Below are 20176 nucleotides of genomic sequence, written 5' to 3'. Positions count from 1 at the left end.
TGTCTGAGTCATCAGAGAGTGGCATCATATGTGGTGGACGTGTCCAGAAGTAAGAAATTATTGGATTAAAATTAAAACATGGTTAGAAGAAATGATACAACAACATATGGATTTAAAACCTGAACTGTTCCTATTGGGTATCTTACCAGAGAAATTTAGTAAAGAAAATACATATTTGATTATACATGTTATAACTGCAGCAAGGATAGTATTTGCACAAAGATGGAAAGCAGAGAAAATCCCTACAGAGGGAGAAGTAATTAAGCAAATATTGGATTGTGCAGAAATGAATAAATTGACTTTGACAATTAAAGAAAGAGAGGAATCTTTTAAGGTATGGGGGTAATTTTATCATTGGTTATAGAAGATATATATATATATATATATATATATATATATATATATATATATATATATATGGTAATGTTTTAATGAAATGAGCGAAGAAAAAAGAAAAGAAAGAAGATAGATAAATGTATTAATAGAAAAGCAAGAAATGTGGGAGAAATGTTATAATAAATGAAATGATAATATTAAGATATGATAAATAGTGGAGGAGTAGGAAAAAGACACAAAAGATGTACTCAGATGATACACTGATTGATTGATTATGTATTGTATGTTTGTTTGTCTATAAAATAAAATAAAAACTTTTATAAAAAAAAGAAAGAGTGGCATAGAATTTGCTGTTCCCATTCTCAGTTCCTATTCTTCTTTTATCCCCAACAATCACCATATCACCTGACCTTTCTCCAGAGTACCAATGACAAAACCTAATATGTCTTAAGGTTGCTTTTAACTAGTAACAGAATAAGGCGTAGGACCTTGCTTTAACATTGGAACGTTAATGACTTAAGTCTGAATCAATGCATTAAGTGGATACCACGTGTACATAAATTTATTTCCCAGGAATTGAACTGGAATATTCTAATTGAAAGCATATGCACTGTGCAAGTTAAAAATTGTTTCTTGATTGTTACTTGCTTTTGCTAATTCAAAATGCTTCTAGGAAGCCTAGGAAAGTTGATGAGCACTGATAAATGGACATTTTGGTATTCTGACTAGTTGTTCCACAATGTATTTAACAAAGCAGGAATGGATTGCCTTTGTTCTACAACCATGAATACCCAGCAACATAGAGATCTCTCTCCTGATCAACCTAAATATATTCAGAATAAAAAATATTCAAAACCTAAAAGCATCTTTATGATGGGAATGTTAACAGCGTAAGATCTGACTGCAGTGCTTTAGTTCAACTAAACCGTTCGTTTAGATATGCAAGCTTTTGAAAATACTTCATGTTTTTAAAGGTATAACTCATGAATTTTTTATAGAAATCCCTCATCAAACAAAGGAAACCAACATCTTTATTAAATACGCCACTCTATAGCTTATGTGAATCAGGTTAATTCATTTATTATCATGCCGAGAAAGTTGCATTTTCGCAAAGATGATGGGAAATCTTCAACATTCAGTGTTTGAACAGAAACAAAAAGAATATTTGTTTGCTGATTTAACACTGCCTCATATAGTTCCACAGCCGTCCTGTGAGCTCCACAAATTATGACACTGTCAAGCTGCAAAGGAAATGTGATCCACATATATTTAGTCCAGAATTTGTGATTGGTGGCGTTTGATTAAGAATTTCCATAGACAATATGAAAACTTTTTAGTAATGAAGATAACATTGTAAACTCAAAAAATAAAGGATAGCCCCTTTGGGTTTTTTTAATTTTGTTGTTTTCCTTTATATCATTTTAAATTGTAGAACTGTTCAGAGGTTATTGGAACAATTCTAGCCTTTTACAATCTTCATTTTTTTTTTCTGAGTGAATCGGTTCGATTTTCCTTATTTTGGAAGCATAAGATGTTTTTGTAGAGGTGCAAACTCTTTAGTTACAGACCAAAATTTTTATAATTAGGCAGTGTAGATTGGTTCCAGTGGTCATACATTCCTTCTTTAATTGTTTATTTGTTAAATGTCATAATCTTTTTTTGTAATAGTTAAATTGTGTGTTGTATTTGACACTTACACAATTGCAATATAAATGTGATTATTATAGGACTGTTCAATAATCTGTTGTCCTAGTTCAGGGGTGTCAAATTCGAGGGTTGGGCATGGATCCGGTCCATGGGGTGCTTAGATCTGGCCCATGGAGCCACCCTGGAAACAATGAAGGACTGGCCCGCGGTGCCTCTGCCAGTGAAAATAGAGTTTGGGAGGGCTGCTTTCACTGGCAGAGGGTTGCAGGAGGCCACTGCAGCCAAAAAACGGAGCTTGTGAGCCTGTTTTCGCTGGCAGTGCTTTGGGCCCCCACAGGCGCCCCCAAGACACGTAACGTCGAGTTGGTCACACCTATCCCTGGCCCCCCAAGGTCAAACACAACCTTGATGCGGCCCTCAATGAATTGAGTTTGACACTCCTGTCCTAGTTAATCCTTTAGTAAGGCAGGCCTGTATTATTGTGAGGTGCAAAAAATCAGGTCTCCAAAAAGTCAATTAACTGACTTTTTGCAAAAGCCTATGCACAGGAATCTTTTCAGACTGACAGCACATGTTTAAAACTAGATAAGTGTCAACAGCAATCAAGGGGGGTTGGACTTAATTCACCTGTGGCAATGGAACACTTCTCAACTGATGCCTTATTTAACTCCTTTCCCTTGCTATGCCAGTGCTTCTCCTACAATTATGGCACAAAAATATTCCCAGAATTCATTTTTGATTATATACTGGTGAGACTGGAAAAGTTTCTTCTTTCTATTTGAAACATCCACTACTAAAATAAATAGATTGATTAAAATTAGGCTCATGTATGAAAGATTAATTCGCTATGTTATAAAATCTGAACTATAAAATTTGAATTATTTAACATTGTAGTGGTGTATTACTGTTTGACCTGTTGTGAGGTATTGTTGATGATGGCTATTTTACAGAATGAAGTTCAAGAGTTTGAACAAGCAGTGGTTCACCTATTGTAAATGGGACAAATCATTATTCCAAAACTCCTAAAAGTTGTTTTATAAAAGCCAACAGGAGTGATTCAAACACTCTTAAAAACTGTTTTCCCCCCTTAACCTTGTTTTGAAACTGATATGATCACTTTCTCTGAAATAAAAACTTATTTCTTTCTTTCAGGATCTGAAGAAAAAATGCAACTGCAGATGATTAATCAGGTATTTTATTTATTTATTTATTTTATTGTATTAAATTTATATGCCGCCCTTCTCCCGTAGGACTTGGGGCGGCGTACAGAATAAAAACATGTAACAATAAGAAATCCTAAAAACAGCCAATATAAAACCCCAAACAGAATAAAATCTCGTAGCAGATCAGGGAAATTGCTGAAACCAAACAGACTGGAGAGCATGTAGCAGAAATCCAGCACTAAGATGATCAAGCAAATCATGCCTGCTTTTATGTAGCAAAAGCACCTGTTGATTATTACTTTCTTTAATAGCTGTCCAACAGAAATATGTGTTTGGTGGGGGGGAACTACTCCAAAATGGACTGTTGAAACCATGGATGCATGCTGTGATTCTTTTACTGGAGGTACTCCAAGATCCACAGCCTTGGATGGAGATTGAAATGGACTCTCTGGCTCTTTTACTAGATGTAGCCAGGAATAAATTAACCATAGAAATCCATGCAATGAATGGATTTTGTAATGTGTACATAATAGGGCTAATCCTGGAAACTATGGTTAATGTGAACGGTACCATCTAGTTACTGCAAGGCTAACCAATTATGAAGATAACAACTTGTTCTGAAGGAACCATTCTTGTTGGTTCCTGAATCAAATTCAAGGCAATCTTTATGATGCAGGCCAGAAACCGGGAACATTGTAAGTTCTAGAATCACCTTAGGCATGAAAGGCTTTTGGGTGACTTTAGCCCAATCATTCTCAGCCCAAAGTACTCCATATTGTTGTGGGGAAAATAGGAGGAGGAAGATATTCACCGCTTTGAGTTACAATAATAAAAAAGGCAGGAAATTAATAAATAATATAGAAAACCTATGATAGATGGCTTAGGAACTAATAGCACATCTGGTCTCTAATATATCTGAAAAGGCTGCATCTGTCAGTGGTCTCTTACATCAGGATACAAAACCAAATTCTTGATACAAGTGGCCTGTTTTATATTTTTTTCCCTGATCCAATGCAGCTTACACCAATACATTTAAGAAACTGAACCAGCCTAAAATATAACTGATCAGCCAAATCTTCAGTTAAACCATTACTGTTCAGTTTACCAAACTGCTCAGATATTCTCACATATATGCTTGATTTTAAGCTGCTTATAGTTATTAGCATGCTGGAGTTTTTGTTTTGTTTTTGTTTCTATTGAATTTTTATGTGTTGTTGGTTTTATTTGTTACAAATAAACATAATGGTCATCATTTTGGATCTGTATTTTTGATACTAAAAATCAAGTTTTAAATACTTTTTTAAAAAATTAAATCTTTTTAAGATGACTATATAAGTTCCCTGTGAAGTGTGATTTCAGAATTGGAAAAAAAACCCTATATTATAAATAATAATGCAAATGGCAGAAAACTCTTCAAAACGGATTACAGGTAATCTCCAATTTACAACATGTCCCTTAGCAACCATTTGAAGTTATGCTGTAATCTACCCAGTTCCAAATTTTGGGTGCTTGGCAAGTGGCCAGCATTTATGGCTGTTTACAGTATCTCATGGTCACAAAACCATGATTGATAATGTTTTTTGCTGAAATTTTTCCATGATTTATAATGTTTACTGCTGAAAACCAGCATTTGCTTCTGGTTTTCAGCAAAAACATCCCAAAGCTTAACAGCTGTGGTAGTTGCTTAGCGACTCTGGTGGTTGGTTTATGACATAGCATTTGCTTCACAACTATCGCAAGAAAGGTTGTAAAAACAGGTCATCACATGCTGATCTGCTTTATGATCATTGAGAACTATCTGTATTTTTACTGCAAGTAAGGAATAGATAAAGGAATTATTAAGATTAACTAATTAATCTAATGCTCAGTATATCTTTGATGAGAAATTAACCATAAATATCAAAGTACATGAAATTATTTTAATGTCAGTAAGGAATTAAATATTTGAATTAATTGGGAGGGAGGGAGGGAGGGAGGGAGGGAGGGAGGAAGGAAAGTTCACCAAGTTCTTGGTGAATGTTTGATTTGTTCATTAAGCCTGAATGAACAATATCTGCATATATAATTTTACTTTTCTTTTCTTACTGTGGTTTTCTCTGATATGAAAAGCATTTAAAGGAGAGACTAGTGGTGAGATTGTTAGACTTAATAATTTTTCTCATAAGCTTCCATCCTTTTACAAAGCTTTATCTTACAATATGTTCTTAATTTTTTTTTTTGTCCTTTGTTATCCCTGTACCATAAGTATCTATAAAGCCCAATATAAGATGGCTGGCTATATAAATCTTTTAAATAAATAAATAAATAAAATAAGATAGCTCCTTCCAATGTTAACATTGTACTACAGCGTTTGGAGATCTTATCCATTCTTTTCCATGACAACAGCTTGCTCTGATAATTCTTTATGATAATTTGTACATATTTTCAGCCAATTATTAATATAATCACTAATGTATGCTATACAGTTTTAAAGATTCCAATCTAATAAAGAAGATATTTTCCTAGGTGTAATTATCCTCAAATATTTCAACAGTCCTATTTTTATATTTCCATACAACGTGTTACTTATTTAAAAAAAAACATTAAATTTAATTCAATTTCTGGTATATCCAGAAAATTTACAACCTCAACATGACATAAAATGCTTTTGTAATTACTAAGAAGGCACAGAATATCATTAATGTATCTGAAGGTGTTGAAATTGGAAGAAAATGTTTTCTCATTCTCCTTCCCTATTTTTGTTAGAAATGTCCTTTGAAATAAACCAATACAGAGCAAAATATATCACTTTTATTCCTCTTTTGAATATTAGGATTTACTTAATTATAATTTATATCATTTTCTTCTGTTTCAGCAGGATTTTGGAAGCTATTCTACTGAGGAATCTGAAAAAGCAAAAGAAAATTGGATTGCAGGAAAGTATTTTCACAAAGACAGTAAAGCTTTGATTGAGAGTGAAGGTTATCAGGAGCCCAATCATTTTGAGAACAGAACAGAAGATTCTTTGACTACTAATTTTTCTGAAGACCCAAAGAAGGTTCTTAAACAGCTCAGAGGAATGAATTTTTCTTCCAACAAGCATTATTTAAATAAATTCTTTAATAGGAACAATAACTGGAAAGTGACCAATGAGATACAAGAGAGGCGGAAATTTCTTCTTCGTGATATTTGCCAAAAATACGTTAAAAAAACCCAAATTCCTCTTGTGCACATGGTCTCTAGAATATATGTGGAAGATAAATACAAGGTCTTGTATTGTGAGGTTCCTAAAGCAGGCTGTTCCAATTGGAAAAGGATTCTGATGATACTTGGTGGTCTCGCAAATTCTGCTGCTAATATTTCCCATAATAGCGTACACTATGGAGGTAATCTGAATAAACTAGATAGTTATAATTTAACAGAGATACAGAAGCGTTTAAAAACATATACTAAAATTATATTTGTCCGTGATCCAATGGAAAGGTTGGTGTCTGCTTTTCGGGATAAGTTTGAACATCCAAACATTTATTACCATCCTGTATTTGGGAAGGCAATTATTAAGAAATACAGACCTAATGCAGATAAAAAGGCATTGACAACTGGCTCAGGAGTGAAATTTAAAGAATTTATACAATATCTATTAGATCCCTATCGGCCATTAGGTATGGATATACATTGGGAGCAAATCAACAAACTGTGTTATCCTTGTGATATCGATTATAATTTCATTGGCAAATTTGAAACTCTGGAAAAAGATGCCAATTATATTTTGAAACTGATAAACGCTCCAGATGAGGTCCAATTCCCTCATTTCAAAGACAGACACTCCACAGACAAAAGAACCAATTCAGAAGTTATAAGGAAATACTTGTCAGAAATTCCTGCTGCAGAGAGGCTGCAGGTTTATGGCTTTTATTACCTGGATTATCTAATGTTTAACTATACTATACCATATAAGGCATTCCAATCTGATTTAATGCATAATCAGCCTTACCTATAACTTATGAAGAAAAGTATATTTTTTTAAAATGGAGAAGCTTTTGATTTGTTAAAATTTTCATAAATGTAAGTGCCTAAAATTTAAGAAATAACGTATTACACTGTGATGTCTGGGAATAATAATTTCATATTAGAAAATTATAGAATATAATGCAATATAATTAAGATAAGAGATATTAAAACAATTGTATTTTATTTATATCCACTGCTGCAAATGCATTTTTCTACATTCCAGGGAACAGCACTTAAAAGCTGGATTTATAAATCTGAGATAAGTTTTTTTTATTATCAACGGATAGTGCTTGGAAATAATATATACTCCAACTACTGATTTTCCTACTGTTTTTTTTTATTATTATTATTATTGGCCAGAATTGTAGATAAAAGCACACTAAAAGTAAAAATAAATAGTAAATAGTTTACTAGATAATAAAATACCTACCTTCACTACTGTAATATCAACTATAAGACAAACAATTCTTCATTGTACACCTCACATGGTGATTTTGACAATTTAAACATACCTTTATATACATCTTTAATTACATCTTTAAATGCATCTTTATTAAATACACCTTTAAATATTAAATACATCTTTAAATACACCTTTAACATTTATTTATTTCATTATAAATTCTTCATATTTTTATTGTATACATTCCTTGTTTGACATCAGTTACTCCAAATATAAGTTGTTTTACAATATTACTAAGATCCATTTCATTATCTGCACATTTCATTATTTGGCATCCTTGTATTTATTGCTGCAGGATCAGATAATGTTGCTTCAATTTGTTTAGAATGCATTTTAAGCATTTTTAACTTCTTAAATTAATATTTCATAATAAGGTGTTCTATATTTCATAAATGAAGGCAAATATAGGTGTCCCGGGATAATGTTGCAGGATCTAATCTGGGTTGGTCACCAGGACTGTAGGTTTAGTCTTCCAAGTTTTCAAACTCAGGCACACTTTGGGCACACATTCTGGTGAGAGAGAAGTTCCCTGAGGAACACCATGAGTCCAAAAGCATGGAAGACTAAACCTATGGTCCTCGTGACTGACCCATTTTTTTAGCATTGTTTCTAACTTAAGAAATTCGATAGAACTGGTAGTTAACTTTTTGTGCAGCTCAGTGAATCGGCTGAATAGCCAATTCACCTGGCCTTCATTTGCTCCTCCCCTCCCAGCCCCTCCTTGCCTCGCCCCTCTCCTCCCAGCCACTTCTTGCCTCAACTGGCCTCTCATCACTGGGCAGCTCGCCTGGCCTTAGAAATAAGCACAACACGGAAGGCTTCCATTCTAGGAAATAAGCCCAATCAACACCTCTATCTCCACCAAAACAGGGTGACCCACCTTCACGTCTTTTCAAGCGCAGCCTCTTCCAAACAATCCTATGTATAAGATGAGCAATGCACACTGAACTGATCTGGAAGAGGAGGGGGAGGATTTGAGCTACCTGAGCGAGCATGAGTGATCAGTTTGGTGCAACTGCGCTCTGTACAAGCAGTGCCCTGACCGGAGTGTGGGAGTGTCCAGTGACCGATCGAAATTCATGATCGCAAAAGGCAAAAGCAACCAAGCAGCCACATCACTTCCAGGCACTTCTCCACCATTTGGGCTCTTCCCCATCAGCCTTAATTAGGGGCAAGGCAAGGAGGGGCTGGGAGGGGAGGAGCAAATGAAGGCCAGGTGAGGCGAGACACCCCTTGACATGAGTAACATCGAGTTGGCCATGCCCACCCAGTCACATGCCCACCCAGCCACACCTACCCAGCTGGCCACTAGGGCAGAGAACCAGTTGTTAAATTATTTGAATGCCACCACTGATCCCAAACCCTATCGTCACACACATTTCAACTCTATCTCACTTGTATTTATTGTTATATCTTAATAATGATCTTTATTTATTTGAAATTATTGAATTCTGTAGGAGAAAAAAAATAACATGACTGTTGAGTATACAAAAGAATTATTCTTTCACTTCTTTCAGCTCATTCTGATAAGAGATGCATTTTGTCAATTACAAGCACAAATTTGCCTTACTTTAATATGAATAAGAACAAAGGTTTGTGGGATGAAAACACATGTGGCTATCATGCTGATCAATACTCAAGTCAGGAATTCAGAAAAGGGCTGTGCCTATACAACATACTGATCAGCATTTTGGATGAATCTAGCAAATAAGATTAATTGATAAAGCGTTGTTAAATAAATTATGGACAAATCATGCAGTTTACGAATATAGCTAATTACGTATGGACAGCCCAGGAATCATTCAGATATTTACAGTGCTGGGGACATGGGATTCGAGAATGATGCTACCTCAACCTAAATATGATTGATCACTGCTCCATGTCAGATTGCAAGGTAAATGAAGGGGGAAAATTCTGAATACAAATTTCAAGCCCCACAGCAGTATCTATGACCTAAAAACCAAACCTTTCTCTGTGTAGGATTTACCAACTTTGTTTTAAAGGGTCTTGTATGATTTTCAGTGAATCTGCCAAAGGGTTCTTTCAGTACATTATAGAACTATTGATTTACTCATTTTACAATATGTATAGCCAACTCTAGTCTAAACATTCTCTGATAAAAATACAACAAGGTCAAGAAAAGATAATACATTAAAGATCACATCTTTAATGCTAATAAAAATAATCAGTAAAAATCTAATACATCATAGTGTTACTCAATTCAACTAACCCAGTGGTGAAATCCATTTTTTTTACTACCGGTTCTGTGGGCATGGCTTGGTGGGCGTGGCAGGGGAAGGATACTGCACAATCCCCATTCCCTCCCCACTCCTGGGGTAAGGATATTGCAAAATCTCCATTCCCACCTCACTCGGGGGCCAGCCAGAGATGGTATTTGCCGGTTCTCCCAACTACTCAAAATTTCCGCTACCAGTTCTCTGAACTGCTCAAAATTTTCCCTACCAGTTCTCCAGAACCTGTCAGAACCTGCTGGATTTCACTCCTGAACTAACCTAAAGCCCACTGGAATAATACTGCTTTGATTGTCTTTTGAAATGCCTTTAGAGGGAGCTTGTACCTCCAAGGAAAGACACCTCATAACCGGGGACTAGTATGTCACCTTGTCCATCCCTCACAAGCCTTCTGAAGTGGGGAGTCCTACATTAAGCTCTTTCTAGATGACCAAACCAGAAGAGCACGTGAGCCACGTATCTCTGATTCTTACCTTGAAAAGCCATGAAGAGCTTTCAAGGTAATAATTACTAGTTTGAATTGAGCCACAGAGCCTAATTCAACTAAGGAGGTGACTTCAAAATTGTTGTTATTCCTACCTGACTGGATTGGCCCATGGATTGTCTAGTTGCAATTAAGTGTAACTAACCCACTATAGTTTCCATATCATCTCCAATTGCAACCCTACATATAGAGCATTGGAAGGATTGAGCTGGATTGTAATCAGGGAACAAGTTGCAAGTCAGCAATGTTCCTTGAACAGGAAAGTTTAAAATTAGTTCACTAGCCAAGTCTGGGTGAAGGTTCCCGGGCAATAGCTTTCACCCTCTGTTTAGTCATCCCTACTTAATCCTCCCATCCATCAATCCCTTTGAGACCCAACAATACTCCCAATTTCCGAAGAGCTTCTTAACCTCCACATTTTATCTCGGGGGGGGGGGGGGTGGGAATAATGGAACTGTTCTTTTTCTTACCAGTTAATACTCTTCTTCAAGCCTGTCTAATATTTTGGGGATCCAGGGTTAATTGCTGAAACCATCAATCCTCAACAGCTGCCAGAAACTGTTCTCCAAACAGCAGCTGAGTTTCAGCAGCAGTAATTTACCACAGTTCCTTGAGTTACTCAGTTCTTTTTCTATTGTGTTTGGCATGTCCTATCACTGACCTGTCTGCTCAATCCAACTAAAATGAAGTGTTCCTTACCTGTATAAAATGAAGCCAAAGATACAACTGTAGTCTCTGCCTTTCATTCTGGATACATTTTCTGATTTAGAAGGCACCATCAAATTTAGAGTGGTGATTTCTAGCATAGTAAAAAACTGTGGAACGGTTCTGAATGAAATATCACATAATTTTATTAATTATTATTTTTTTGTAAATTTGCAAATTGATGAAAAGTAATAATTGCAAATGGTTTCCATGCCTAATAAGTTTACAAGTTGTATATAAATTAAATAAAGGTTGCTTAAGCTATTCAGATAATAACGGCTGCTTTTCTTGGATTCAAGATATACTTATTTCCAAAATCATGTCAAATTAATGTAATCCAGGTATGATCCTAAAGGAGCAGTTATTCTGATGATGCTCGTATTCTTTCATGGAAGAAATTTGTTTGACTTTCAGGAGTTAAAGAAAAAACAATGGAGGCAATTTTCTTTTTTTATTTGAAGTATTTTTTTTTCTCTCGTTCTGTCTGGCTTGAGATTTCTGGAGGAAAATCATCTATATCTTGCAAGTAGTCTACTGTAAATGGCTCCTTTGCAATGAAAGAATGGAATTAAATTTAGAATCTTATGTGACTCAAAGACTGCAGTTTGTCCATCTTTACCAGAATGATTCACACTCCTACAAGGATATTCTGTACAGTTTTCTGACATTACAACAGTTTTCAGAAATGAGAAGTTCTGTTTAATATCACTTAGCTTCAATTTACAGCTTCCAAAAATTTTCAGATGACTTATCTTACTTAGCTAGAACATGATGGCCAATTAGGATATTGATAAGGTTGAACACAATAACAGTTTCAGAAGAAGTTTTAAATTTCTTTAAATCTGTGTGAATCTTTTACTCAAGTTTGGGAAATTTTTACTCAACATTCATCTTCATCAACAACTATGACCATAAGCCAATGATCGTCTGCTTGAAGAAAATTCAGCATTCTTCTCTAACATATGAATAAATATGAGGCTTACCACATCACAGGGCTGAAATGTTTACAGCAAAGTTGTATTGCTTTCTGCTCCTGCAGAAGTAGTTTTTATTTAGGTCAGTTCAGAAAAATAAATGTTGGCACAGATCTCATGGCAATAAATGCATTTCACAAAACATCATGTTCTGGGAATGGCTTTCTTTTTATGTTGTTCCCCTATTTAAATTCCCCCTTTTGTAATTCCTCTTTGTTCATTTCCCCTTCTTTCAACTTTATTCTTTGCTCCCCACATTCTTGGCAGCAAGTTTAAGCAGACCAGATTTCCAACTCAAGGGAATGTAGATCTGAATAACAATGATTGGGGATGAAGATAGCATGAGATTCCATTTAGTGTTTCCTACTTGTTCCTGAAAACTGCATTATTCCTTAAAATTGTTCCAGACTACGTATCCTCTCTACACAGACTTATTATTAAAGTATAGCCAAGTTGGTGCAAAGGATGGATCTATTTTATAAAATGTATTTTACCAAATATATAATTTTATAAGAATGTCATTTCAAGTTTTAAATATGGTGGTTATCTCCAACTGCTATCGCAACAGGAAGAAGACAACATTTATATCACATTTGTGTTATTTTCAAATAATGAAAGAACATTTGATTGAATTTGGATGAGTTTCAAGATCATTAGTTGAGAAGAGTTATACTAGAGTTATACAAAACATAGACTGGTAATTATACCAGACTTTCAAAACCTAGCTATCTACTTTAAATCTATTTATCTCTGAAGAAGATAGATGGACTGATTTTCTTTTTTAAGTCAGAAGTGGCTATTAACCACAGTCTTTTCTGTATGCTAAAAACCATAGAAATTAGATGGGCTTTAAAAGTCCATATCAGGCTTTTTTTAAAAAAAAAATGCATTTCAGAATAAACTAATACTGAAGAATTGCCAAGTCAATCAAATTTAAGAAGAGAAACATGTTTGTAAAACATTTTCCATGCAAATGTTTTAAGACCTGAGAGTTACGTGCAGAAGCCTAGTGCAAAGCAGCTACCAATTCACTTTCAGTTCTGTTTTTCTTCCAGAAGATTTTTTTTTGGCCAGAGAAAACAAGATCTTCCAGAGTACATTCACACTAAACTATCCATTTTCTTTCTGCCAAATTTTTTCTGCTTGCTGAGTTGTGTTGGTATGCTGAATGAAGGGAGCTAAGCACCTGTCATTCAGAATCAGAAGTTCATTCTTGGACATTCTGTTTGCATTTATTAGATAATAACTAAACGTATTGGCTTGGAAAGAATCAATTAGTTTCTTTTTACGGTAATGAAAAATCCAGGTGATCTCATCCTCTGATGACAAAGCCAGTGTTTTAAGTTTCATTCACTACTACTTACTGTATTAGGAAAATAAAAATAAAAGACTAAGAATATTTTCCCCACTTCAATGTTAAAGGTATCCTAAATAAAACATGGACATGATATGAGCCAAGCTTTTTCAGCCATTTGGACTCTTTAACTTCCATGGTCCACTTGGTTTAAACCCATTTGGAGAGCATCAAGGTTAGAATTAGTGGAATGAATTATGGTTTCATTTACTTCTTTAAATGGTTCTTTAAATACTTCCTAAGAGAAATGAGGCCAAGTGAATATTGTCAGAAAAGTGCCAGTGAAAAATATTTGAGGCTTTTTAGTCATTCACTGATTCCTAGGTTTGTTTGTCATGTTGTTTCTGATAATAGTTCAGATGTCCTCCAATTTAAACAAACAAACAGAAGTCCTAGTAAAGAAAAGGACAGAAGTCTTCAAATGTTTTGCATCTTTGACAAGCAGAAGTTGAGTTTATGTCTACCCTAAGCCTCTGTTTATTAAATTTCTTGAATAGACTACAATTTGGTAGGTTCCCAAATGGCACAAAAGTGAAAACCAAATAAGTACCAAATAAGATGTGTAAATAAGGTGTAAATTCAAAAAGTATCTCTTTTTAATGGAAGATGCCTTATACATTGTAGTCCTTCCTGTTAGCCCTGCTGTTTTGTGCCAAGATTTTACAGATATTTTTAGCAGATGAATATTATCATCTATAACTCAACAGGAGTTGTGGGGATGTTTAAACAATTTGAGTGTGTGAAGGCCTTTCTTCCTTGCTTCCTAGTATAGGACTCTCTTCTAACCCCTTTCCTGCTGGATTAGGCAGTGTGTGGGGTAAAGAGAATCTTCTGAAAGGGCCCTGTAATCTCTTCATTGTCAATTTTGGAAGCCATCTTTTACTTTAGCTCTTCAGAGCTGCCATATTTAGTGCTATGGGAAACTGGGAGGGGGGATTGGAGTTGGAGAGATATCTAGCCAGAATAACATTCTTTTCTCTGAGAGTCAAGGACATTCTGCCCTGCTCCTGGAGTGATGTGACTGGGAGGCATCTCCAGTTGGAACAGTGCATTGATTGGGCCACTTGATGGACATGTGGGTGCCGGGGCAGGGACTTGGACTTTCTTTTGGGTGGAGAAAACCTGGAAGCTTTCAGATTCAGGTTTTCCCAGATGTGCCAATATGACATCTCTAATACAGTGAAACTTTGAGGAACTTCTAGCCTCGGAATCTTCTTTCGTTAGGGGTGTTACTTGGAATCCTGACATTCATTACTTCTACAACAGACCCATGAGCTACAGGCCTTTTATTACCATTTCCCAGTATTTGGGTCATATGGAAATTGGAGGGCAGCAGTGGTGCTGATTACAGGAAAAGTCAAAGAAGGAAAAGGGATTTTAGGTTTCATGCATTTTTTTCTTTATTTTTTTATAATTTCAGAGACAACTTGTCCCACTTAAGCTAACTAAGACAATTTTAATTGGTTTTCATACTAACCTGTGTAGTACAGATAATTTTGGGCATGCTCACTGAATTAGTAAATAAGAAGTTTTTGTTTAACTACAATCAAAGTAATAAAAATCTCTATAAATCACTGACAGGAAACGTTGTATTCTGTGGAACATATATAACATTTTAGAGCTGAATCGGTATACTCATAGATTCCTGGTAATTTCTTTGTTAAAAGAGAAATATGCCTATGCCTAACTGATGTCTGCCTGCCCCCCCCCCCCCGGTGGTGTTTAGATAGGGGAGAGAGAGAAGGAGGGAGAGAGAGAAGGAGGGAGAGAGAGAGAAAAACATATGTATACATTTGCTTTTGTGCCTACAGTACTCCTTTGAATTCCCACTTCCAGTTTTAAAAGTTTCACAACTGGAGGCTTATGGATAATTGCTTCAATGATGCGTGTAGCTGAAAAGAATTTTATTTTGGATTTAATGGTAATAGAAACTCAACACTGGCAGTGAAATAACAAATCTGAAGCTTCAGCTGGAGAGGAACTACACATAGTGAATGACTGGCATGTGAAATCCAATGTTTCTCATCAGTATAGATTTTCTTCAGACAACTTTCTTGCATCCCCAGGGATTTTAGCAATCCCAATTGCTAACAATGTGACTGAGTGAAAGCATTATTATAAAATTATACTATAGGAATTCTTTCTGTCATGCTTTCACTACAGTCCCCCCTCCCCCCAAAAAAACAATAACAACAACACCAATGATGTCTGGCTATAGAATGAGAATCTCATTTTTGAAGACGGATATGGGACTGAAAAAAATTGAGCCCTAACCTCAACCTTTTTGTCCAGAAGCAATGCTTCTTCCCCTACTCAAAAATTAGGGTTTAAACATACCTAAATTTATCTAATGCGTTTTTTTAAAAAAAATTGATTGTAGATTAGGGTCACATCACTGAGACTTAGATGTTGTTATCCCACAGATACCAATTAGATTTTAGAATATCTACCAAAGTTATAAAATAGTATTTGCTTTTCTAATAATCTCTTTCAACATAGATTTCTTTTAAGGTCAGATCATATTTTAAGTCTTTCTTAGAGAAGTTCCCTAAGACTTCCCAAAAAATGTGTCAACTGTGTAAAATGAAATATGTATGAGACATGTACAGTTCTGCATATTGGAGAAACAAAACAACCACTTGAGCCTTGATAGTACAGTGGTATAAGCACCCTGTTATTAACACAGCTGCCTGCAATTTACTGCTGGTTCGACTCTCTCCAAGGCTCAAGGTTGACTCAGCCTTCCATCCTTTCTAAGGTAGGTGAAATGAGGACCCAGTTTGTGGGGGCAATAAGCTGACTTTGTATAAATATACAAAAGTATGAAGGCTATTGCTTAACGCATTGTAAGCCGCCCTAAGTCTCTGGAGAAGGGTGGCATATAAATCAAATTTAAAAAAAAAAACTTCACAAATGCATGACACAACATAGGAGAACAAACCCACCAGGACAAGATTCAACAGTCAATCTGCATTTGAAAGACAAAGGTCACTCTTTGGAAAACAGCAAAGTCCACCACATTCAGGACAGGGAAGACTACTGATTTGAAAGAGGGGTCAAAGAGACTATCTACAATAAGATTGGACAGCCCCATCTCAACAGAGAGTGAGGGATACAACACCTCCTATCCAGAGGTGGGTTTCAGCAGGTTCTGATCAGTTCTTGAGAACTGGTAGCGAAAATTTTGAGTAGTTCAGAGAACCAGTAGTAAAAATTCTAACTGGCCCCACCCCCATCTATTCTCTGCCTCCCAAGTTCCAACTGATTGGGAGGAAATGGGGATTTTGCAGTAACCTTCCCCTGAATTGGGGAGGGAATGGAGATTTTACAGTATCCTTCCCCTGCCATGCCCATCAAGCCATGCCCATCATGCCATGTCACGCCCACCAAGCCACACCCACAGAACTGGTGGTAAAAAAATTTGAAACCCACACTGGTCCTATCTCCTGTTTACAACACAGTCCTTTCAGCAATTCCAAGAAGGCTTCACAGCCATTTGAACTATTCAGGTGACCCTAAAGGCACAGATAAACCTCCAAGTGTCCTCAACCACTATCAGAATGAGTGTCAATGACAAGATGACTGCAAGGATTACAAATCCTTCCATCTTCCAACATTCAATCAGAACTGAAGAAGCATCTTGGATGAGAAGCAAAAGGTCTTCAAGGAAAAACAAAGTCCAGCTGCCTTTTTTGAAAAAGAACCTTTGGAACAAACATGACCTGAATAACTGAGAAAATCCATAGACATCAGCTTGAAAGATCGTTATATTAAAGGGTTGTCCACAAAGTGTAATTGATATTATTCAGTCATTAATTGCATTATAGCCAAGTACCACTTTTGCTATAAACTTCCTAACTAGAAAAGTAATGCCATTCCTTCTTTGTTTTTCATGACCTGAATAATAAACTTCAATCTGATTGAAACTGTGCAATCTAGTCTATTTACTGGTGGCATGTCAATTTGTAGTTATTTCATTTATTTTTTTCATTGGACTGAGCTTTTCTATGAACATAGATCATTTCTATGATCTATGTTCTAGATCCCATGTTCCCATAATCTTAGTAGCTTCAGATTTTATTTTCTTTTATTTATTTTATGTTATGTTATTATTTTCTTTTATTTATTATTTTCTTTTTTGCTTGATGGCAACATCAATAGCTAGATGTCCCAAAGGCTTTAGTCCAGCTATGTCATAAACATATTTAGTACAGTGGCACCTTGTCACACATCGTTAATTGGTTCTAGGATGTGTGACTAAAAAGGATGAGTCCCAAAAACAAACCATATGATTTAATATTTCTAGGTTCTTGTCGCAAGAGGAAGGAATTATCGCCAAGTACCACAGGCAGAGATATGAAGTCAGCTGAACTTGCACTTGTGCACCAATGCACAATTTCTGTTTTATTTACCATTGTTATATATCACTGTTATTCCTTGTAGCAAATTATTACCTAATTATTTAAGTAAAACATAAGAAAACAAGCTATTTTTTGTATGTTTCCATAAAAGCCAAAAGAAACTCTAAAATGTTCAAATCAATTAAGTTTCCTTGTCTACTTTCTCAGCAGACGACTGTCTTCTCTGGCAACATGAGAATTCTTCTCTGCTGGAAAAGTATAGTCCTAGTAAACTCCTGAGACTGCAGCCTGCAGCAATGGAGCAAAACCTTGACTGATTTCTTGTGGGAGTTTTTGATATAAATTTCAAGGGATGAAGCATTTCTTAAGACTTAATGAACTGGCCAACATTGGATCAAAATGTTCAAAGTCTGAAACTTGTACAATACCATTACACTTTCCAGTCTGGAAAGCCAAAATTAAATAGAAAATCAGGATTACACTGGATATGTTTCAGAGTGGGAAACGGAAGAGTATACATCTTTGTTCTCGGATGTCTTTGCAGATTGCATTTGTTTTTATTAAAAATAAGGACAAAATTGTTTTTGTACTATTGGCCAATTTAGGGCAATATTGTCTGCTTTGTTTTCCAGTAAACCTTCAAAGAATCTTGAAAGTCTTATGCACAGTATGCGTTCCAATTCTTAAGACAGGTTGTTCATGGAAACCTTACTATAAGCAGCATGGGATAAGCATCAGGTGATCAACAAAGCCACAGGAAAACCTGTCTAATGGGTTTAGTGTGCTTTCAAAGACGAGCCTCACTTTAATTTTCAACTTGCTTTTTACAATTTTTAATGCCTAATTTGTACTAAATGTTGGATACAAAAGTTGCATATTTGCTGTCTATAGATGAGGGAAGAAACAGCTATAGGATAGAAACATCATGAGTAGGTTCACACAAAGTCTACATGATAAGGCTTAGAACAGCCCATGGCCCCAATTTAGGCGCAGGTTTGTCCCAATTCCCATACATAAAATCATATCAAATCACATCAACCTTTATTAGGGCCAAAGACCAGTATAAGAAAGGTGGCGTACAAAAAAATATAAACAATACAAATATAAAACCACATAAAAAGCTAAAAAAAAAAAATAAAGATTAAAATATTTAAACAATCTAAAAGGAGGGATAAAAACAATAAGAGGACATAAAACACGGTAAATTGAAACTAATATAAATAATTAAAAACTCCATAATGGTCATTAAAACTGACTTCTGACACAGGTCATTTTCTGACATATTTCAAGTGTTGCAACACAGAATCTGGCTACATTGTACATTGTAGCAGGGTTTGTATGAATGCATCAGGGAAGTGTAGAATTGTCCTGTAATCCCTGGATATATATGAACCGTAATAATGCTGAAATAAAGCTATTATGAATATCTCTAAGCATTGAAGAAGCTGATACTCTATTGTTTCTGTACATCCATTGTCTCTCTGGATGGGGAATCTTCACATATCAGCTATCAAGGAGAGCTGAGGGGAAGAAGCAAGACACCCCGCCAGAATGAAGGCCCTTGGATACTTCAAGGTCTGTTAAGTCTGCCGTAAGGGAGGCAGAGTACCTGCTGGGTTCACACAGCGAAGAGTTCAATTCTATGTGTGGTGTGCAGCGATTAAAATAAGATGATGGGACAATATTTTTCAATCAAAACAAAAACATTAATCTATTAAACTGTAACTCTTATAGTCATTTCAGTATTTGGGGCTTTCTCTTCATACTTATAATCATGATTTGTCACTTGTTGCTTGTATGTACTTATGCACCGGAGACAAATTCCTTGTATGTCCAATCACACTTGGCCAATAACGAATTCTCTTTTCTCTTCTCTTCTCTTCTCTTCTCTTCTCTTCTCTTCTCTTCTCTTCTCTTCTCTTCTCCTGTTCTATCCTATCCTATCCTATCCTATCCTATCCTATCCTATCCTATCCTATCCTATCCTATCCTATCCTATCCTATCCTATCCTATCCTATCCTATACTATACTATACTATACTATACTATACTATACTATACTATACTATACTATACTATACTATCTCACTCCACTCCACTCTGTATCTTTTATTGGGCCACTGACCTAAATGAAAAGAAAATAATAGAGGAAAATTTATGTTGTCCTAGGATGCAGGCAGGAGAAAGTCAGGTGGAGATCCAATGAATCTCCTGCTGCTGGACTTCTCACAGTCTTGAGAAAGGTCAGACCCAACTCATGGCTTGCCTGATCCCAGGCACTTGTGCTTACATCATGATTAAACAAAGCAGAGTTTAGGGCGAGGGAGGTCCAGACCAAGAGGCCGAGTACTTCCTTTGCGTGCAGCGAGCGTGCTACTTCTGGGTCAAGCCGTTCTGCTTTGCCACGAGCCAGACCGGAGTGGGGGCGGGGGGGGCTCCCCAGCTCA

The 20176-nt window shown here is 35.8% G+C and overlaps 1 protein-coding gene across 2 annotated transcripts in view; it reads left to right on the top strand.

Moving 5' to 3' along the window:
• The window catches only part of CHST9 (carbohydrate sulfotransferase 9), a 52860-nt gene extending 45033 nt beyond the window's left edge, over positions 1–7827 (top strand). The window contains exons 3-4 of one of the 2 annotated variants that reach the window (XM_034429646.2): positions 3136–3173; positions 6001–7827. In XM_034429646.2, coding sequence (XP_034285537.1) covers positions 3136–3173; positions 6001–7125 — 1163 coding nt within the window. In that variant the 3' untranslated portion in view covers positions 7126–7827. The remainder of the gene's footprint in view (positions 1–3135; positions 3174–6000) is intronic. The other variant, XM_034429648.2, reaches the window with a different exon arrangement.
• Positions 7828–20176: the final 12349 nt, after the last annotated feature.

Source organism: Pantherophis guttatus, chromosome 3 (assembly GCF_059756535.1).
Source record: "Pantherophis guttatus breed Tessera chromosome 3, ASM5975653v1, whole genome shotgun sequence".
NCBI lineage: Eukaryota > Metazoa > Chordata > Lepidosauria > Squamata > Colubridae > Pantherophis > Pantherophis guttatus.
This window is presented reverse-complemented; position numbering and strand designations above follow the sequence as displayed.